The 22,177-nt window shown below is 47.7% G+C and overlaps 1 protein-coding gene across 1 annotated transcript; it reads left to right on the top strand.

The window, feature by feature from the left end:
* The first annotated feature begins 534 nt into the window (after nt 1-534).
* On the top strand, nt 535-20,904 carry UFD1 (ubiquitin recognition factor in ER associated degradation 1). The gene is made up of 12 exons (XM_006099541.3): nt 535-683; nt 3,472-3,604; nt 3,972-4,004; nt 6,484-6,605; nt 8,185-8,315; nt 9,855-9,927; nt 15,387-15,455; nt 16,846-16,911; nt 17,201-17,248; nt 18,033-18,121; nt 19,018-19,099; nt 19,951-20,904. Exons 1-12 carry the CDS (start codon nt 681-683, stop codon nt 20,023-20,025), a joined length of 924 nt encoding a protein of 307 aa, XP_006099603.1. The 5' UTR covers nt 535-680; the 3' UTR covers nt 20,026-20,904.
* Nucleotides 20,905-22,177: the final 1,273 nt, after the last annotated feature.

The following is a 22,177-nucleotide window of genomic DNA, read 5'->3' as shown; positions in this document are numbered from 1 at the left end:
GCAGGGTGCAAACAGGTTTGCCCTGAAACGCTACGGTCGGTGGACATCTTTACTTTGGGCAGAGAAGCCTATTACTCTCCCACAGGAACTCGAGGAAAAAGAAGCCATCTCACCTTAAATTAAATATATTTATACATCGAATGAAGTTGTCAGTTTATTATTTCAATAGCACCTTAAGTTAAATATATTTATACATCGAATGGAGTTGTCAAGTTTATTTCAATAGGCTCTCGGTCTACTTCGAAGGCGGATGAGTAGCTTACTTCCGCCCAAATCTTCCAGGTCTGCTGCATTCTGGGTAGTGTAGTCAATAAGGAAAACGGCCCTAGTAAATTCGTCTAGGGCGGGGAGGGGTACTATGAAAATGTAATTTAAAGTATTTTTTAAAATCCCACTAGAGTGGAAACAAGTTCAAAAAAGGTACTTTATTGTTCATTCCGGGAAACTTTAGACCCTGGAGCTTTTGCTTGGCCTTTTCTCCTTTGCAACCCAGCCCTGTGTTCGGCCACTCCCCCCGGACTGTAGTCCGGAACTTCCGGTGAGACTTCCGGGACGTCAGAGCCGAGGCGACAGCGGCGGCCGCAGTCAGAAGGGCGAGTCGGCTGTAAGGAGAGGGAGTCCGAGGGCTCGGGTCGTAACGTTCCCCGGCAGAGCGGTGCCTGCGTGGCAGAGGTGCCATCATGGTGAGCGCGGCAGGGCAGGACCCCGGAGCTGGGGCCGGGTTGGGGAGGAGGGTGGTTAGGGCCCGGCGAGGCGGACCTGACGGCTGCGGAGATGCCGAGTCACCCGGCCTAAGTCAGGCCCGTCTGTCCGCCCGGGGAGCCTCGGGCAGGAGCCGGACCCCTGACTACAAACGGTCGCGGGTCATCCCCACCATTTCCTCTCCGTTGAACTCGAGTTCCTTCCGTGTTCGTGTCCACCCATGGTTTTCGAAAGTGGTAGACGTTTAACAGGTCCCGTGAATACCGAATCAATTGGGTTTGTTGTGGGGAGAAACAGAATGAGGGGCTTCCCAGGCAGAATACACAGGGGGCATCCCCGTGAGCGAGCACACTCCGCTCTTGCCCCAGTTCCTGGAGCCCAGTACCTCCTGGGTCAGGCCTGGGTGGTGGTCATGCCTTCGGCTGCGTAAGCGATTCAGTAAACATGACGGTCGTAGCTAACCTTTGCTGGTGCTTTGCCCGATACACAGCTTTTATTTTAACACCTGCAGTCCCTCCTTACACCTTACCTCATTTAATCCTTACAGTGTCCTTGGAGACAAGGATGATGATTATCGTTTTAACCATGAGAAAACTTATTTAAAGAGGTCACAAAAGTGGGGAGTGAAAATTTGAAACCGAGACTGGCTAGTCGGCTGCGAAGCTCAGTCTAATTACTACTGTACAGCATTGCCTCAGTGTCGCCCGTTCGTTTTTGTAAAAAAAACACCAAAAAAAAGGAATGATGATTAGATTTTATCCTGAGTGTGTTGCTGTCGAATCATACTTCCATCCTCAAGTTTATCCATTTAACAGACCTTGAATACTTGATATGTGGTAGGCAATGTGCTAGGCTTTGGGGTTATAAAGGAAAGTAGGATTTGGGGTGGGGAGCAGTGGGGAGGAGCAGAAATTCGGATTCCTGAGTGGGTTGAAGGCCGGTTGGTATGGGTGTTAAATACCTCGCACATTTTCCTCTTTCATGTCGCAAAGAGAAGAAATGGCTTAGATGGGGCGGTGTAGTGAGAGGCGCTCAGGGAGGCCCCCACTTTTCTTCCTTTTATCCCAGAAACGCTTTCATTTGTTAGGTTTCTAGCCAAGATTTTGTTAGACAAGAGTTCTGTTGGTTAAAAGAAGAGCCAAAGGTTTTAAACTACTGTGCCAGAACATAGGGTGTGAAGAATCATTTGAGATTTATATTTGCTGATTCAGTTTGCTACTTTTGGTAACTACCTTATCAATAGATGGCTTTCCCTCTACTTAATGTATATTTGTAATCAAGTCAAGAAATATTTGTCTATTTTGAGATTTTTTTTAAATTAAATCTTTTATGTTGAAAGTATTACATAGGTCCCCTATTTCCCCGCACTGACCCCTTCTAGCCTGCCCCCACCCCCGCCCCAGGCCTTCACCACCTTATTGTCTATGGATTGTGCATATTGCATACAAGTTTGGTTGGTCTCTTCGTACTACCCACCCTCCCCCACCTTCCCTCTGAGATTCCAGTCTGTTCTATGCTTCTTTGTCTCTGGAATTTTGAAATTTCTTAAGAACTTGGGGTAAAAACAAATCTTCACCATTTTTAAGTGTACAGTTGAATAATGTTCCCATTGTTGTGTAATGGGTCTACAGTACTTTTTTATCTTGCAAAACTGAATCTATGTTTTAAACAACTCTCCATTTCCCCCTCGCCCCAGCCTCTGGAAACCAACATTCTACTTCCTGTCTCTCAGGAATTTGACTATTCGAGGGACCTTATATAAGGGGAATCAAACAGTTTGTCATATTGTGTTCAGCTTAATTGACTTAGCATGTCCTCAAGGTTTATTCATGTTGTAGCATATGTCAGTATTTCCTTCCTTTTTAGGGCTGAACAATATTCCATTGGTGTATGTACCACATTGTCTTTATCCATTCATCCATGATGGGCATTTCCGTTGTTTTTACCTCTTCGCTATTTTGAATAGTGCTGCTCTGAACATGGGTACACATATCTCTTCAAGACCCTGCTTTCCATTCTTTTGGATATATACCTGGTTGTGCTATTATATTCTTTTTTTTAATGTCATAATAATTTTGAGAAGACTCCAGGTTGCTGTGTAACAGCCCCCTCGTCAAAAAAAAAAAAGGGGGGGGGTGGAAACACCGTGAAAGCAAAAAACAGAGAAAAAATGATTAATTCAAAGTTTAAATATTCTGTGGGGAAACTTATGAACAAAATTAAGAGACAAGCGCCCAGCTGGTGTGGCTCAGTGGTTGAGTGTCATCCCACAAACCAAGAGGTCACTGGTTCAATTCCCAGTCAGGGCACATGCCTGGGTTGCAGGTTTGATCCTCAGTGTGGGGTGTGAAGGAGGCAGCCGATCAATGATTCTCTCTCATCATTGATGTTTCTATCTCTCCCTTTCCTTTCCTTTCTGAAATCAATAAAAACATATTTTAAAAACATGTTTTTACTGATTTTTAGAGAGAGAGGAAGGGACCTCTTGGTTCCTGGATCGACATTCAACTGCTGAGCCACACCAGCTGGGCTCAACTCTCAACTCTCTTTTTTTAAAAAAGAAAGAAAGAAAGGGTGGAAACAGATTTTAGGTTCGCTGTAGTACCGAGAAGTGCTTCAGGCAGACCGCTGTGGTCCATCAGGATTTTGGGAGTGTATCTTCTTCGACAACATTTAGCAGCATTAACTACCCTGATCTGTTTTGGCTTTTGATGAGAATAAATGTGTCTTTGTTCTGTTCTAACTCTGGCATCTCTTTTCTCCTTCTAGTTCTCTTTCAACATGTTTGACCACCCGATTCCCCGGGTCTTCCAGAACCGCTTCTCCACGCAGTACCGCTGCTTCTCCGTGTCCATGCTTGCAGGGCCTAATGACAGGTCAGATGTGGAGAAAGGCGGGAAGAGTATGTGCTTGTTTTTATTTTGAATAGTAACTTTTATTTTGAATAGTAACTTTTCCTGCCCTCAGCCTGCAGTGCTTATAGTCTTCAACAGTTCTTATTTTACGTGTGTAACAGTAGCTACTTACACTAAAAATATTGCTTGTTCCAGATTTGCTGGGGTGGGGTCCAAATTATGATTAGATTTAGGGCTAGTAGCCATTCAGTTCCCCCAAATAAATGATAGCAAGTAAAATTCGTTATGAAAGATCATTATTAAATTCTGGCTACCATATAAGTATCATCTAGTACTTTTTAAAGATTAACCGCAACTGCATTTTGATTTCTGTCCTTTTTATTTTCTAATATTTTTAAAATGTTCTTTCCACAGTAATTATGCCACCCTCAGCCCTCGATCAGCTCAGTAAGTATTTTCTACATGACTTGAGAACTGAGGTAATATATAGATGGATGCCATGTCTGGCCAGGAATTGTCCCTGGAATATGCACGCTAAGCTGGGAGAGCTGGGGCCAGTGAGTATTCAGCTCCAGGTCTCTCCCCTGTGAAGGGGATCTCCCCTGACCCGCCCACTGTTTTTGATCCCATCAGGACTAAAGGACGGTTGGAGCACCAATGTTTATCACCCGGCCTGGGCAGTTGATGCTGCTGCTGGATTCACTAGGTTTTCTCCTAGAGGACGATGGTCAGCTCCCAAGAAGGAGCTGTGTGGCAAGGCTCTCATCTCCAGCCCAAGCATCTTTCCTCGGCTCCAGGCCCTCATTTCTCCCCCCTCTGCCTAGTACATCTATCTGCAGCATGTCAAAAACAGAGTCTTCTGCCCCAGAAGTTGTTCCTCTCACTGGCTCCTGCCTCTTTCCCTGGCCCCCTCAACCCATAAATTTGGAGACTTCATACCCCGGCTCCACTCCACCTGAACACAAAGCCCTGAGCACAGGCGCAGCCATTGCCTATTGAGATTCAGTGGTGTTTCTGGTGTGAATCCTCCCACCTGAAGCAGGCTTGGAGGCCACCAGCAGGAGGGTCCATACATAGTGTTCAGTACACTTGGAAAAGGGTGCCAGCTCTGGTGTCGCTCTGGTTTGGACTTTGCACCTTGTCTAGCCTAGCTCTTGATTCATGACTTGCCTCTGAAATTCAGTGACTTCATTTTTAAATGGGGACTCACGGCGCCTGTCCATCAGAGCTGCTGTGTGGCAGGAGCACCTCTTAAATAGTGCCCGATGGTGTGTTTGTAAACAGCCTAAACCCAGGTAACACCAGTCAGAGGCATGAGGTGGTAGCCTTTAGCCAGCAGGGCTTCCCCAGTGCCAACAGCAGCAGTGGCCGTACCCAGTGGGGCCTTTAATCCTGCCCTCAGCTCAGCCAGTGGGTGGATGGAGCTGAGCAGTTCACATCCTCAGACAAGTCCCTTAATAGCAGAGGAGGGGTCAGGGCCCCCAGAGAGCCTACCTTTCCATTTGAGCTCACCCAGGAGCTGAGCGCCAGTGTGAGCCTTGGCACAAGTGGCTGAGAAGAGACTTCGGGGTTGGGACTGTGGTGTTTAGATCAGTGCTGTTCAAACCTTTTCTGTCGTGGGAGAAACTGTCCAACTGAAATCTATCAGCATTCAAGTCACTCCTTGTGATGTTCAGGGGCAACACCCACGTCCACCACTACCTCTGCAGTGAGGAGCCACTTCTGGAGCTCTCCTTCCCTATTTGTGGTGTCATGCCTGAGCTCATTGCTTGGTCTGCTTTATCAGAATTTTTAGGGAGATCCCAAATGAGTCTGCCATGCCTCCTGACTGCTGACCGAAACTTCTGTTGCCATGTCTTCCTAAATCGACAGGCTAAAGTGGGCCTCAGTGGTTAAGTCCCCGACCTGGGCCAGTAGCCTAGGTTGAATCCCAGTGTCATGACTTCTGGGCCGTGGGTCCTGGGCATGTTGCTGAACCTGCGTTCTTTGGTTCCCCGTAGATAAAATTGCAAGGACAGTACCTACCTCACTGTTCTGGGAAGACTGAGCAAGGGCCTGGCATGTGACAAACACTGTCACTATGTCAGTCTGTCCCAGTCCCCGACTCTCCTGGGTTCTGGCTTCCATTGACAGCTTCTCCTTTCTGTGCCCCCTGCACTCCTGGGTCAGGCTGCCAGCAGTCCTGTTTGCCTGCCTGTGGCTCTCTATGTGGGGATGTACTGTGTCGTGACCCGACTGAGAGTCCACACTGCTGACTGGTGTCAGTCACCCTCCATGGTGTCCCACCAGCCTCCTCTCCCGACCACTCCATACCTTGTACCCTGCTCCAGTCTCACCTAATGGTCAGCCATTCCTGAACTGGCTGGGCTCCCCTTCCCTCCATGCCTTTGCTCATGCTGCTTCCCCTGCCTGGAATTCCCTTCCTGGCCCTCCCACCTTGACTCACCTGGAGGACATCCTCCAGGAGCCCTGCCTCCTCCCGCCCTACTCCACCCCTCCCACACACCACAGCATCAGGGTGCACTTGTTTTCTTTCTTGGTTTGCTCACTAGAAACCTTTGAAGGTGGCAGTTTTGTCCAGCACATGGTTGGCACTTTAATCATTTGCAAATAAATGAGTGAACATGCCACTTTTTAAAATTAGAATTTCAGAAAATCACGAGTGTAAGCTGCTGCTGAGAATTTGAGTCACTGAACATTTCCCAGTTCTGGGCCAAATTCTGTGTTCTCCCAGGGAATGTGGGGTCTTGTGGGTGGGCAGACTCTGAAGGGCAAAGCACCACACAGGTCTGAGGACCTGCTCTGGGGGGCAAGGCTGTGTGGAGCCATGGTGGGTGCCCAGGAAGCCACGTTTTAGGGGAGCATGTTGGGGGAATACGGTTTCTGTCCCTTGCAGAAGCTTTGTCTCATAACCTCTTGTTTCTAGGCCGACTCAACATTACCTACCCCATGCTGTTCAAGCTGACCAACAAGAACTCGGACCGCATGACGCACTGCGGGGTGCTGGAATTTGTGGCTGATGAGGGTATCTGCTACCTGCCACACTGGGTGAGTGGGGCTGTCCTGGTCTCTGGAGAGTCTGTGAGCCTGTCTCGGGTGGGACCTCAGGCATGTGCAAGTGTCTTGCCCCAGATACAGAGTGAGGGAGGGCATTCGGAATATCCTTTTCTTTGTTAATTGCTCAACTGGTAGCCTATATACCACAGCCATGCCATTTACCTGTGATCTCCTGGGTAAGGCTTGTTCACCATAATGAAGCAGGAGTATATTTGACATGGTCTAAGTCCGTGGTCGGCAAACTGCGGCTCGCGAGCCACATGCGGCTCTTTGGCCCCTTGAGTGTGGCTCTTCCTAAGCCTTATGAGTACCCTAATTAAGTTAATAACAATGTACCTTCCTATATAGTTTAAGTTTTCGCTCTGTTGACTAATGAGTTTGCCAACCACTGGTCTAAGTACAAAAATTTAGATTTTATATATTTTCTCCCCATTTTCAGTAGTTTCTCCCCCAGTTCTGTTGCAACGGGTATGCGTTTACTCTTTTGCCTATAACTGAGTCTTTTTAAAGCACTCAATTTTGTTGCCGTGAAAACAAACCTTCTCTAGAGCTCTTAGGCTTTCCCTTAAGCCTTTGCCCTTCCTGAGGGCTAGGCGGAGCCAGCCTCTCCACCACAGGAGCCCTCCACTCCCTCATACCTGCTGCCTGGCCTCTCGTGGTGTTTCCCAATCTTGGTCCCATAGGGAGCTCTTACACCTCAAAGCCCAGGCCCAACTTGCTTTCCTGCACTTGCCTCTTGGTGCCTCACTCTCTTGTGTATCTGGAGGTCCCTCTTCTTGGTTTGAGGCCTTCTTCTGCTAATCCAGTAGAGCAGTGGTTCTCAACCTTCTGGCCCTTTAAATACAGTTCCTCATGTTGTGACCCAACCATAAAATTATTTTCGTTGCTAATTCATAACTGTAATGTTGCTACTGTTATGAATCGTAATGTAAATATCTGATATTCAGGATGGTCTTAGGCGACCCCTGTGAAAGGGTCGTTTGACCGCCAAAAGGGTCGCGACCCACAGGTTGGGAACCGCTGCAGTAGAGCACTGTGGGTGGCTGAAGTGTCGGACCATGACAGCTTCCTGAGGTCACCCTGGATCTGCAGAGACCCCTCTATAGAAGTGAGAGAAGAGGTGGTGATACTGGGATATACTATACCTCAAAGATTCTCTGCTGCCCATAGACTTGGAGTTTGGGTGGCCCCTTGTCTAAGTTCTTAGACCACTTTGGATCAGAAAACTAATTGAATCCTTTTTTCTGAGAAAAATCACATCCCCTGGGATGCCTCTTTAGGTAGCATGGAGCTGCTAGCCTGTCTCTTCCTGAGCTGGTCTTCTAGATCCTGGCAAGAATAGGTGTTTGCCTGGGGTTTCCCAGGTGTTGCCGCTGAGTCAGCCCCCACGCTCATGCACTGTGTTGGCTGACTCCATCTCGCCTCAGGCTCCCAGGCTGCTTCAGGGTGGGTCAGCCTGGAACAAGGTTCCAAGAGGCCATCTGAATGTCAGACTTTAGCCTGCCCAGTGTATGGGTCATTGACGATCCTTGATTTCCAGAAGCCTCATGTGGCCTACTTTTTCTTTTAGATGATGCAGAATTTGCTGTTGGAAGAAGGAGGCCTGGTTCAGGTGGAAAGTGTCAACCTTCAAGTGGCCACATACTCCAAATTTCAGCCTCAGAGCCCTGACTTCTTGGACATCACCAACCCAAAAGCAGTGTAAGAAGGGTTCTTCTGGACAAAAGAGGGGTTTGCTGGCAGACAGTCCACAGGGCGCTTCGCTGAGCGTGTGCCTACTTTGAGGAGCACATATTTATTGTGATTGGCGTTGTAATTTGAGAATAATGACGTTCAGCACATCTGCCCTGACTCCTGGACAGTGTGCTAGACGCTCTGTGGGCCTCTTCTGTATGTTCTCGGTGTACTTCATGGGCAACGTGGAACCCTTCCTTCAGGTGAACTATGACACCTAGCCCCAAGCCCAGTGTGTTCTGGTGGAAGGGAGCCAGGGGGTCTGCCTCTCAGCTCCCAAGCCTCTGGTGCCCATAAACTTGCCACTCAAGCTTAGGACTTTTCACTCCAAACCAGTGGGGAGCATTGGTTTAGTTTTCTTTCTCTTAGCAAGAGGAAAGCAGAGGTTTTAGATTCTAGTGATTTTGTGTGTGTGTGTGTGTGTGTGTGTGTGTGTGTGTGTGTGTGTGTTCTCTGAACAATAGCCAGATGTATGTGTTCATAATTTAAGGAGTGACCATTGTGGGTGAGGGATGTGCTGTGTGTGGACTACAATAGCTTGGAGGCCCCAGTTTGGCTCATTGAGGTCATGTGATAGAGTGGTCGCTCTATCTCCTATTTGTTTTTTAAAATGCATGTTTGGAAAAAATACAGATAAGTGGACAGTAAAAGAAAAGCTGCCTCCACCTGTCTCCCTGCACACTCTTCCCAGGCAGGAGCTCAGGAGCAAGTTGCTGACAGTCGTGTCCTATGTGGGTGGGCATGTTGAGCCATTTACTGACTGTCTGTGGACTGACATGTTGAGCCCCTTACAGCTGGGTCCTGGACATGCAGGAGTGCTAGGCTCTGCTCATAGCAGTCAGTGTCCTGGGGCAAGGTCTGGTCCCTTGTCATTCAAAGCTCTGCTTGGAGGTGCTTGTCTGACTGTCAGCGCCTAGGAGTGAGGCCTGCATCTGACCGTAGCCCCTCATGATTTTCTCTGGATTTTTACATTTTTTGCAATGCGTACTTACTGGATTGCTTTCAGAAGCAGTTTCTCCCGTAGAAAGGGCATTACTTTCATCAGCTAGAGTCAACCCAATGCTCCCTAGTCTGGCTGATCGTCTGGATAAAGGAAGTCAGCATAGAGCAGAGAATGTGGGGGTGCCCAGAGCAGTGATGGGAAAGCCATTTCCATCCTCAGAGGCCGATTGGTTTGGGTCTGACAACTCGGGTCCTCAGGAGGCGTCAAGGTCAGGGTACTCCTAAAGCATGGCATTTCACGGAGGAATGAAGACAGCATCCCACACAAGGCCCTTTGCGCAAAGTTGCTGTCACCCTGGAAGGATTTGTGACCAAGAAAACTGAACCTAGACAACCTGATTTTTCCCCCCTCAGACTCTGAGAGCCTCTCTAGGACAGCGGTTGCCAGCCGGTGGTCCGCGATGTCCGAAAGGTTGGCGACCGCTGCTCTAGGATGTGCCATGTCACCGTGGTGGATTCTGGAGCTATAGTTTATGTTTATGCCTTGACAATGTGTGTCTGCAGATTAGAAAACGCATTGAGAAACTTTGCCTGTCTGACCACTGGGGATGTGATTGCCATCAACTACAATGAGAAGGTAAGTGTGTCGGCTATGGGGCCAGCAGGGCCAGGAGCCCAGCTCAGGGCAGGTCACACCTAAACGGGGCCTGCAGTGCCATTCTGGTATTTGAATGGGGTTCTTTTTAAGCAGTGTATACCTGACTTTTGTCCACTAATTGCTGCCTACCATTTGCTTTTTAGAGCCCTATACTAATAATTCAACAGCTAAGTTTTGGTAATTGATTTATTACATTAATAGGTGAATAAGCTTAACATTGTTATCCTTTTGTTTTGTTAATACTCACCCAAGGATAGTTTTCCTTGACTTTTTTTAGAGAGAGTGGAAGGGAGGGTAGAGACAGAAACAGTGGCGTGATAGAGATTGGTTGCCTCCCACATGGGCCCTGACCAGGGCGTAAGGTATGTGCCCTTGACCAGAATTGAACCCAGGTCCATTCAATCCTCAGGCCGACACTCTATCCACTGAGCCAAACTGGCTAGGGTTTGTTATACTTATTAATCACATATCTGTGTATCATGGTGGTGAGCCTGCCAATTATGCCTCAGTTAGAAAGGTCTGCATTGCACCTAAAATCTCAGATAAGCCCTTTGCTGGGCTGTCAGGACACAGAAATGAGCCAGTCTAGGCCCTTGTCCTTATGATTCCCTCCATTGGAAGCAGACAGGCCCTCCTGGAGCTGGCCATCGGTGCGCTCCAAGTGCTGTGGGGCACCTGGAAGCAGAGCCTGGCTACATCCTCTTCCTTATGTTTTCTTTCACTTTGGTTTTCTCTTAGCTCCTCTGGGCTTGTCCATCTTGACACAGTCTTTCAGATCTGAACACCACTTATATTCATCTATGATTCCATGCTTTTTAGGTGTCTGGATCTAGACAATTTAGATGTAAAGTGAAATACCACACTTCATCTTTCATTTCTCATTCTTTAATGCATAGTGACAGATGAGTTCCCATGAATTCAAGACAGCATTCACTTACCCGTTATTCATGGAAACATGTCTGAGGAAAGATAAAATAGTTGCCAACCCTATTGATAGGCCATCCTAACACAGGCATGGAGCACAGTGATGTGAGTACCTCATGTCCCCTGTGACATTGACCAGGATTGACCCTCTCAGAGTTGCTGTCAGGGTCGACCACCTAGTCCTCAGGAGTGACCAGTCCTGGCGTGCCTTTCCCTGAGGCCAGCTCTTAACTCCTTCACACATTCTCTTGTCCCCTCATGGCCTCGGGTCCTCGTGCATGAACAGGATCCTGTGGCTCAGCCAGTCCCTTCCTGTAGCATCAAGAGGACACTTACTCCCTTGGTGTCAGTGTAGGGATCCAGTGTTTTCCAGCAATTTCCTTCTATTTGCAGCATCTGATATTGAGAGCCCTTACTTTTCAATTTGTGGGTCTTAAATCACAATTTTCTATAAAACTAAGAAATGATCCTATTGCCTTTAGCTTTGTGGGGAACATTTTAAGTATTGTCTACATTAACTGAATACTTTATAAGCTTCCATAATTAATTGCAGGTAGCCTTAATGTTATTGTTCTTTATTAAGGTAGTAATGCTAAATATAACTAAAATGATGATATTTTTTTCACTGAAAGGGAAGGTGAGTTACATAGAGTTTGGAAATATAGAAGACTAGGTACTCTAAAGGGCCCTTCTGATAAAACCCAGTTTAATCAGGATAAAACGTAGGTTATAAATGTGTTGGTGGGTTGGCAAGAAATATAAGAAGTTTTCAAGAATCTCTCAGCAAGGCCATCCTGATGGCAAATGACTGTATCAGTCAGTGATACAGTAGGAGATCTCAATCAGAGACTTCCACATTAAACTGGAACTCTTAAAGGGGCCATAATAGATCCAGAGGTGGGTGTTATCCTCATCCCAAAAGAAGGAACTCAGATTCTGTTTGGGAAAGGCCCCCCCAGTTTATTTAAGCCCTCAGGACCGCTAAAGATTGAACAAGCAAGCAGGAACTCATAATCACCAGATACACAAAGCAGAGACAACAAAAGCAGATTTAGACCCTTAAGGAAATTAGCATTGGGATTTTCAGGTGTAAATATGAAATAATTATGTGTAAAATATTCAAAGAAATAAAAAGTGGAATTATAAAATTTATTAAGCAACCAAAGACTACAAAAGAAAAAAAACAGGAAGATTTTAAAAATGAGTTAAAGAATAGCTGACAATTAATGAAATGAAAGTTAAGTCTGGAAAAGCGACTTAGAATTCTGCACTGAGAGGCAAGGTGATAGAACATATGAGGGCTTGAGGTTTGGAGATACTAAGAAAGTCAAACATCCTCTGTAAAAATCCCAGCAGGAAAGAATAGGGGAATGGAAATACTGTAAAGAAATAATAAGTGAAATTGTTTTACAAGTGGCCATCAGCCCATAGTACAGGAAGTATGATGTACATCATACAGGAGAAGTTACAGATATCAAATACCAGATACAGGGAGGTGAACAGAGAGAAAATACAATACTTCCAGGAAAAGAGCAAATAGCAACCATTTATAGTCCCCAAATAGCAGAATATCTTTAGAGGCTGAGAGAAAGTAACCACCAAGCCTTCTTTAAAGAATGAGGCAACCACAAGACTTGAAACCAGGGGGGCAGTGGGCAGCAGCAGCTTGTCCCAGGCTCTGAACCAAAAGCAGTGTTGAAAAAATAGATTCCGGAGAACCAAGATGGCGGCGTAGGGAGCGGACCTGTGTGTGCTGCTCTCTCACAGCATCATTGAAACTATCAACTATGAAGTAAACAACCGCCACTCAGAACCATGGGGAAGTTGGCCCAGTGGGAGATCTACAACTGGAGGAAAAGAAAGAAGCGCAGTGAGACTGAGTGGGAGCTACGGAGGCACCAAAACCAGAGGTACGCAGTCACACGCCACGCGGGCTGCAAATGGATTCTCGGTTTTTTACGAACCCTCGAATCCTCTGGGCTTGCTCAGGGCGGGTCTCTGAGGCCCCAGATCCCACAGGGAGAGGCGGCCACGGCCTTACAGTGGTCGGAGAGCGAGGGAAGCTCTGACACGCGGCTGCTCGCCGGCACTGAGGGACAAGAAGTCCTGGTGTCCCGGGGAGGCGAGGGGCGCGGAGACGCCGCCATCGCTATTTCCTCCGCGCGGGCGACTCCCTGTGACCCCGCCCTACCCTCAGGGCTGTGCCAGAGGCACAAGAGGGAATGACTGTGCTTTTACAAACTCTCAAATCCACTGAGCTGGTTCGGGCGGGTCTCTGAAGCCCCAGGCCCCAAGGCGAGAGACGGCACGGCCTTCCAGCGGTCAGAAAGCGAGGGAGGCTCTGGCGCTCTGCTCGCCGGCACTGGGGGACACAAAGTCCTGGAGTCCTGGATAGGCAAGGGGCCGCTGAGTCTCCACACGGCGACTCCCTGTGACCCCGCCCTACGCAATTTACATTCCCATCTGGGCTGTGCCAGACTCACAAGTAGAAACGCCTTTGCTTCTGCAAATTTTCAAATCCACTGAGCTGGTTCAGGCGGGATCATGAGGCACCAGACCCTACGGGGAGAGGCAGCACGGCCTTGCAGCCATCAGAAAGCGAGGGAGACACTGTTGCACAGCTGCTCGCCGGCACTGGGGGACACAAAGCCCTGGCAGAGATTCAAGGGGCCGCGGAGACTCAGCCAGTGCTATTTGCTCCGCCATGGCGACTCCATGAGTCTCAGCCCTAATCAATTTACATCCCCATCCAAGCTGTGCCAGGTGCACAAAAAGACCCACCTGCGTTTTTGCAGCCTATCCCAACAAATTGCAGACTTCAACTGCTCACAGCCATGGGAGACACACTCAAGAAGCAGACCCAGGAGAACCAGGATGGCGGCATAAGGAAGAGACCTGTGCGTGCTACCTCACACAACAACATCGAAACTACCAAATATCAGACAAACACCTATCATACAGAACCATGGGAAAGTTGGACCAGTGGAAGCTCTACAACTGGAAGGAGAGAAAGAACATTGAGACTGAGTAGGATGTGACACCAAGTACAGAGCCCAACCCAACAAACTGCAGATTTCAACTCCTCGCATAGAAAGAAGCGCATTGAGACTGAGTAGGATGTGCAGAGGCACCAAGTACAGAGCCCATCCCAGCAGGCTGCAGATTTCAGCTCCTTGCATCTGGGAGGGACGCAATCAGGGGGCAGAGTCGGGTCCGGGGCCGGCCAGGGCTGGGCCTGACCCGGCCGGCACTGTGGAACTGCTGTACCAGCAAGCGCACAAACATGCCCACTGGTCCCAGTCTCTTGTGGGGCGCTGGGGGACAGCAGACAGGCAGTCTGTGCACTTGGTGGAGGGCAGGAGTGCTGGATGTTCAACCACCAGGAACGCCTGGAGATTTTGTCTGGTGGGGAGCCGCCGGCAGGGGACAGAGGGCCAAACTTCCTGTTTCCCCGGTAAGGCTGGGATGGCCCCGGTGAGGTCGGGATGGCCCCGGTGAGGTCGGGATGGCCCCGGTGAGGTTGAAACGGTCCCGGTGTGGTAGGGACGACCCCGGTGAGGTTGAAACGGCCCCCGTGAGGTAGGGACGACCCCGGTGAGGTTGAAACGGCCCCCGTGAGGTAGGGACGGCCCCGGTGAGGTTGAAACGGCCTTGGGGAGGCTCAGACGGCCCTGGTGAGGTTGAGACTACTCCAGTGAGGTTGGGACAAATAAAGGGGACCAGTATGGACTGATGAACAGGGGTAGATACAGAAGCAGAGCAACATTGAACAGAATGTTAAACTACAGTGGGAAGCCTGGGGAGGGTTGGGGGGGGTGGGATTAAGAGACCAACTGAAGGACTTGTATGCATGCATATAAGATTAACCAATGGACACAAGACACGGGGCGGGGGGGGCAGGGGGTAGGGGTCGGGGGAATGTCAAGGGGGGGAAAAAAGGAGACATATGTAATACTATTTGTAATACTTTAAGAAATAAAAATTATTATTAAAAAAAAAAAAAAAAAAGAAAAAATAGATTCCGCCACTTTTAATATATATTTTTATGTACTTGAGATTATCCTAAACACTCAGCAACATAACTGGTTTAATTTCTTTTCTCTTGGCTACATTGTATTCCCCTGGTGGCTATAATTTATATATGAATAAGTTTTGGCTACATACTATTCTTAGCAATGTTGGAGTGAGCATTCTTAGAATTTTCTCTCTGCATATTTAAGCTAATTATTTACTTAGAATTAATTCCTAGGTGTATACATTCTGGGATAAGGTTATGAGTGTCTTTTTCAATTTGGTTCATAATTCCCTTGTCTGATTTGAACTACTTTTAGGAAGTAGCTTCTGTTGAGTGATGTCCACCCCCATGGCCTCGTTGTTGCAGCAAGTTGTGTGGCTGAGGAAGGTGTTGTGGAGGTGAATGATGTGTCTGCAAGAGCCCAGTAGGGAGTCACAGTAACAGTGACAGTTCCCAGTGCTGCCATGAAACTAACCAACTGATTTCTGTGTTCTCACAGATCTATGAACTGCGGGTGATGGAGACCAAGCCTGACAAAGCCGTGTCCATCATCGAGTGTGACATGAATGTGAGTAACTTTGCTGCTCATAGTGCGTTCCACCTGGGGGAGACGGGCATTTGGTAGCACCTGTAGGCCAGTGCCCCAAGAGGATGTCACTGTCACACAGTCCCTAGGACTGTTTGGGTGAGAGAGGAGGAAAATGCTGCCAGAGCATCATGAGAAGGCCGCAGACCTTGGGATCCTTCTCAGGGCCAGTGGAGGTGGCACAGTTGCCTCCAGTTCTGAGATGGCTAAATCTACTGGCATCTCAGACCTGCCAAGAAGTGCATCTTCTTAAACACTAAGGAAGCTCAATTTTTAAAAATATTTTTATTGATTTTAGAGAAGAAGGGAGAGGTAGAGAGAGATAGAAACATCAATGATGAGAGAGAATCATTGATCGGCTGCCTCCTGCACGCCTCCTACTGGGGATCAAGCCCACAAACCCGGCATATGCCCTAAACCGGAATCAAACCCAGGACCCTTCAGTCCACAGGATGATGCTCTATCCACTGAGCCAAACCAGCTAGGGCAGGAAGCTCAATTTTTTAAAAAAGCTAAGGAAAGGCTATCCAGCTCCTGAGTAGAAAGGAACTATTGGGATGCTCAATAGTTTGGTGGCTTTCCAGACAATGATGCTGAGCAAAAAAGGGCAGTCCCAAATGGTTACAAACTGATTCCATTTTTTGTGTTTTTTGTGTGTGTATGTTAACCCTAACCTGAGGACATTTTTCCCATTGATTTTTAGAGAGAGTGGAAGGGAGGGAGGGAGAAAGAGAGAGGGAGAGACATTGATGTGAGAGAGGCACATCGACTGGTTGCCTCCCACATGCGCCCCAACTGGGCCCAGGGATTGAACCTGCAACCCAGGTATGGGCCCTTGACCAGGAATCGAACCCACGACCCTTCGGTGCACAGGCTTATATTTGACCACTGAGCCACATTGGCCAGGGCTGATTCTTGAAATGACAATACTTCAGAAAGGGAGGACAAAATAGTGGTTACAAGGCGCCCTGGGTGGTGGAGAAAGTGGCCAGCAGAGGTGTAGATGTGGATGTGATGTAGAGGGAAAACATGAAGGGATCCTGTGGTGCTGGAACTGTTCAGCATCTCAACTGTGGGCCTACACTAGTGAGAAAATTGTGAGAACTTACACACATACACACACACGCACAGTGAGTTCTTGTAAAACAGGAATTCTGAATAGTGTAGACGTCGATATCCTGGTAGCGATATTATACTATAGTTTTGTAAAATACCACCATTGGGAAACTGGGCAAAGTGTACAGGGCATCTTTCTGTGTTAGTTCTTAAAACTGCATGTGAATCTACAGTTGCCTCAGTTACAAACAGAAAAGCTAAGGAATCCTAAGTGCCAGCATGTCTCTCAACTTTCCCTTTCCTCTTGGGAACGCAGGTGGATTTTGATGCTCCCCTGGGCTACAAAGAACCCGAAAGACAAGTCCAGCATGAGGAGTCCACGGTAAGTAGTTCCTCCCTCCCAGCCTGGCAGGTTTGGCCTCTTTGGTAATGGTTTTTGGGAGCGTGTCCTGGTCTGTCCTGACTCTGGGAGCGTGTCCTGGTCTGTCCTGTCCTGTATTTGGCCTCTACTGGTGCTAGTGTCGCCACATTCCCTGCTTTTCTCCCAGCCCTGCTCCCAAGGGATAGCCCAGCTGTTCCGGTGCAGAGACAGCAATAGAAATGAGGGGCCCAAGGGAAAAGTTGGGGTATCCCTGCTGGGAAGCTTATCTCTCATTTTTCTGTCCCATCAGGAAGGCGAAGCTGACCATAGCGGCTATGCTGGAGAGCTGGGCTTCCGTGTGAGTACCAGGCCACATGTTTTACTTCCTGTGCCCCTGCCGTGCCATCTGCTCCTCCCAGCCACTCTATAACGCTCCATGGACATCAGCAGGGATTGGGCCTCTGGGTATCTGCATACATGTATCTGCCACTCTGTCAGTTACATAGCACTTGACTTCCACTTTCTCATGGAATCTTCCTAACAAATCTGTAAGGCAGCCACAGCTTTTTCTTCTTTTTAAAATTCTAACCTACCATAAAGTTAAAATAGTGCAATGGACACACATATACCTTTCACTTAGATTCACCCATATGGCCACATTTGCTTTATCTCTAAGAATATGTTCTCCTTTTCTTGGCCTACACTGTTTAAAAATAAATTGCAACATGACCCTTCAGCACTGCTGCCAGCCCGACTCCCTGGGGAAAAAGGGATGACTAGTATCAGGGCACTGGGAGGCAGTGGAGGACAGAAAGCTGAGCTCTGCTCTGCGGCAGTTGCAACAGAGGGCTTAGTCCATCCACAGGGCCCCAGACTGGTCCTGCAGAGGCCAAGGCCAGACCTTTTAACCTGTCATTGTCTATTGGCTACTGGCTACCCCTGGCGGTGGTTGCTCTTGGGCCAGAAGACTCCCTTCATCTCACAGCAGTCCTGAGACGGAGTTCTCAGCTGCCCACACTTCAGCAGCTGGGGAGTGAGGGCTTCATTCCTGAGGGGGACTGGGTGGCGCCCCCCAGAACATACCCCTGCAGCAGTCTCAGCAAAGCACATACATGTGCTCACCCTCCTGCTTGCCTGTGTAGGCCTTCTCCGGCTCCGGGAATAGACTGGACGGGAAGAAGAAAGGTGTAGAGCCCAGCCCCTCCCCCATCAAGCCTGGAGACATCAAAAGGTGGGTCTGCCCTGTCTCTGGTCCAACCTGATGCTTCATCATCATCTAGGGAGGGTCTGTGCCAGACCTCTGGGGTGGGCAGCCTCACTCCAGCTCTGAAAATAAAGCCCGGTTCAAAGAATCTAGCAGAGTGGATGAATTCCCCACCCCAACCCCCACCTACTCCTTGGGGGACTGGAACATGACGAGGAGTTGCTGTTTCCCAGTGGAAGTGTATCAGTATCTTCCCTCCAGTCCAGGACCACTGCAGTCCAGCCTCCACCCACCTCCAACTGGCCCCTCATCAGATCTCTCTCCTACTTAAAACCTTTCTAGTTCCTATCTAACTTATTGTTCTGTTTATTCATCAAGTCACAGTGTCTCAACTTCCTTCAAACAGGAGGCAGGAGCTGCCTCACAGATGTGTTTCTGTTTGGTCCAAGGACTCGGAGCAGATTCCCTGCTCTGGTGGCTGTCACAGTGGTAGCAGGGATGAGATGTGTCACCTGTCATATGTCACCTCTCTACTATATGTTGGAGCAGAAGGATAATGCTAATAATGGATTTTTTACCCACTCTCTGAGTTTGGTACAAGTGTACCCCTTCAAGGTTGATCCGTGAGGCTGGAGGATGGATTTGATGAGGGCCTCCCAGGCCCCTAGGTGACCCTTCACTGCAGGCTAGGTCCCAAGTCTGAAGGCCCCTGCCCCATTTGCCTTCTGATTCTCTCCTGTAGGGATGCTGGGGAGCACCAGAGGGCTGGCCCAAGGCCAGGGGGTTGACAGCCGCATACCTCAGAATGAGAATCACCAAGAGGACACACTTCCTCTCTTTGGCTTGCCTTCCTTTTGTTTATCAAAAGAGAATTTGAGTCTTTTTCTTTTGGAGCTAACATTTCTCTTCTTCCGTCTTTACAGAGGAATTCCCAATTATGAATTTAAACTTGGTAAGATCACTTTCATCAGAAATTCACGTCCACTGATCAAAAAGGTTGAAGAGGTGAGAAGTTTTATTTTCTAGTAATGAGTGGGGGAATTCTTTCCATTTTGAATCAGGGTATTTCTGTCATATTTTTCTTCATTCCTGGGGCCCTCCTCCTTCTGGTGGCCTGGTTGTCCTGTTGAGGCTGTGTGGAATGTGTGGGGCTGGGTGTAGAGGTGTGCGTTCGGGAGCTCAGAACCTTCATCGCCTATAGATAACACCACTGGCTGACTAACAAAAGGAATACATAAAAGATACCTGTTTTTGAGGGTTCAGAAAAAAACAAGCCCTCTTTCTGCTGGTGGGAGACTAGCTTACTAAGGAATTCCACTTCTAGGAAATATCAGGCTGTGTGTAAACACATTAAGCTGGTCACCACAGCAATTTAAAATACTGCAAACCTAGAAGTAATATCCAATGGTAGAGACTGCCTCTCCCACGTGATGAAATTCTCTGTAGGTTTTAGAATGTACTAGATAAGAAATCCATTGTCTTGAGACTTGGGAATTAAGTTTGAAATAGTTTATATTAGCACATACAGAAAAGTGACTAGAAGTGTTCTTTTTGGGTGGTGGAGTTACAGGTGACTTTTCTTTTGGGGGTGTATTTTATACTTTATATATAAAAAATGTGATGCTTCTGCAAAAGGATATACGTTCACCCTTAGAATAAAGGCAGTGGTAGACACATAGTTGTGATTGTATGTTCATATGTTCAATTCAGTTGATTATGATTTGTATTTATATTTCAAAAACATTTCTTATCAATAATGGGCGTAAGGAAAATGGGTGGTACATGAGTCAGCAGAATAAAGCATTTTCTATAAACCTCCAAGAAATTTCTGAAAATAGTATTTTATCTTCACACAGGATGAAGCTGGAGGCAGATTCGTCGCTTTCTCTGGAGAAGGACAGTCATTGCGTAAAAAGGGAAGAAAGCCATAAGTTAGCCGATTGGAAAATAAAATACTCAATTGCAACATAATGGCTTTTAGTTACTGGCTCTGACAGGAATGAAACTATTGCAAAGGATACTCTGTCACTTTAGGTTTGTTTAGAGCTTCCTGAGAATTGTCTAGTTTAGTCTGGAAGTGGGATGCAGGACTCCGTGGTTATGTACTTGAATTGGGTCCCATAGGCGGCCGCCTCACCACTTCTTGCTTTCAGCCCTTGGGAGCACTCCCCCTGACCCAGCAGGAGCAGAGTTCCCCAGTTTCTGATAAAAATCAAAGGAAGGGGTTGAATTGCTCTAACTTGTGATGTTCTTTTTATTTTATTTATCCTTTCTTTTTGTGGATCTGTAGCTTAGATGTTGCCTTTGGCCTAAAGAAAAGTGGTTTAAATAGATTTGTGCTCTATAAATGGTTATTCCATTACTCTGGCTACAATTAAGTATTTGAGGATGGGTTTTTCTGTTTTTATTTTACTTTTTTTTTCTTTTTTTAACAAAAGAACCATTCCTCAGAAGGAAAACCTGATCTGAAAACATTTCTACTTTCAGTTTTCATTTCAAAATAACTGGCTCCATGAATCTATTCTATTAGGGGGAGGGAGGGAACAACAAAACTTCATGGTGAAACACAAATGTGAATATTAGAATAAATAAACGCTAAAGATGGTCCTCTTTCTCCTTCCCTATCTCCCACTCCCAGTTTAATGTATTATCCAATGTTCTGCTGGCCTGCATATTTTGTATTGGTCTCAGATCCTCACTTTCTATAAAGTGAGATCTTTTGACATGTTAACCCAATTATTTTCATCTCTTTTGTTCCTTGAAAGTAATTCCAAATTAAATTTTCAAATAAAAACAGGGAAAGACTAAAACCTGGATTGCCTCTAAATGTTTGATTAGATGTCAACAGGGATTGATGCTTGGGCCACTGATCAGGAGTTGGAGGAAGGCTTGCTTGCAGGTACCCCTCATTCCATAGTGCTGTTAGAAAAGAACTTGGGGGCAGGGGAGTGGCTCCTGGACAATGTATAGAGAAACGAGGCTCTCTGACCCTGGGGTGAGGGTGGTCAGGTCCAGATCTCCCCTTGTACCAGGTCTCCTACTTGTAGGCAGAGGGTCCTCTGAACAAGGCTCCTCCCAACACACAGAAGAGGAAAGGATGCACCACACCAGGACAACAGCCCAGCGTCCACCCATGTATCCTCAGAGAATGAGCACTGAAGATTGTCATGGTGACCAGGGCTGTTCATCCATCATGGTGATGGGTGTGGTTTCAGAAGGCACAAAGTACCACTGTGACCTCCCTGGCTCTTCACTTAAGGCAGGTGTTGGGAACCTTTTCCCTGCCAAGGGCCATTGGCTATAACATTTGTGGGCCATACAAAATTACCAACTTAAAAATTAGCCTGCTCTCTTTGGTCAGACATTTAATTAACTCACCCCTAAGGCCTTGGCAGGGCCAGACCAAATGATTTTGTGGGTCTTATATGGCCCGTGGGCCAGATGTTCCCCACCCCTGACCTAAGGAGTCTCAGCTTCACTACAGAGGTAGAAGCCCTTGGTGGGTAGGCAACCTCCATTGGCAGGATCACATTGCCTGACATATTGTCATTTTGTGCATAATAAAGATGCTAGCCTGGGTTTTTGTCTTCCCTAGGTATCACCTACTATACGTGTAATGAAATCGCTGGAGGCACACTCCCCTGCCTGGGCCAGGGTTGGACCCAATTGTGGGTCTCCTGGTGATACAGTGGGGTCACCTGGAGCAAAAGTCCTGGTTATTACTGCTGTACCCTGGTCCGCAACCTTATTGTCACACAGTGTCTTCTCCAAGCTTGGTCTGTGAGCCAATCAGGCAGGACTCCTGATAAAATTGCAGCTTTCTGAACCACCTGCAGGGCCTCTGACCCAGTCTCAATCATAAAAGGGGCCCAGCAGCCGCCTTGTAAGGGGCTCCCCTGCACATGATTAGGTTGGCATAGGCTGGAGAACCATTGCATTGGTACTGCAGGGCTTTCCGTCTCAGGAAAGCTTTCACTCCTAATCAGATATGCAAGCGGCCCTGGACTTGTACTACGCCATGCCACTCGCAGCCTCCATGCCTAAGGACCACCCCGCCTCTGTGCTCAGAATGCCCTTCTCGCC

Source organism: Myotis lucifugus, unplaced genomic scaffold (genome assembly GCF_000147115.1).
Source record: "Myotis lucifugus unplaced genomic scaffold, Myoluc2.0 scaffold_276, whole genome shotgun sequence".
NCBI classification, from domain to species: Eukaryota; Metazoa; Chordata; class Mammalia; order Chiroptera; family Vespertilionidae; genus Myotis; species Myotis lucifugus.
The sequence above is the reverse complement of the archived record's forward strand: the minus strand, read 5'-3'. Positions and strand labels throughout refer to the sequence as shown.

Excerpts from the sequence above, each read along its gene's own strand:
- UFD1 (XM_006099541.3), top strand. Across the intron at positions 4,005-6,483 it reads CTCAGCCCTCGATCAGCTCA|GCCGACTCAACATTACCTAC; the intron begins GTAAGTATTTTC and ends TCTTGTTTCTAG. Across the intron at positions 17,249-18,032 it reads CTGGAGAGCTGGGCTTCCGT|GCCTTCTCCGGCTCCGGGAA; the intron begins GTGAGTACCAGG and ends TTGCCTGTGTAG.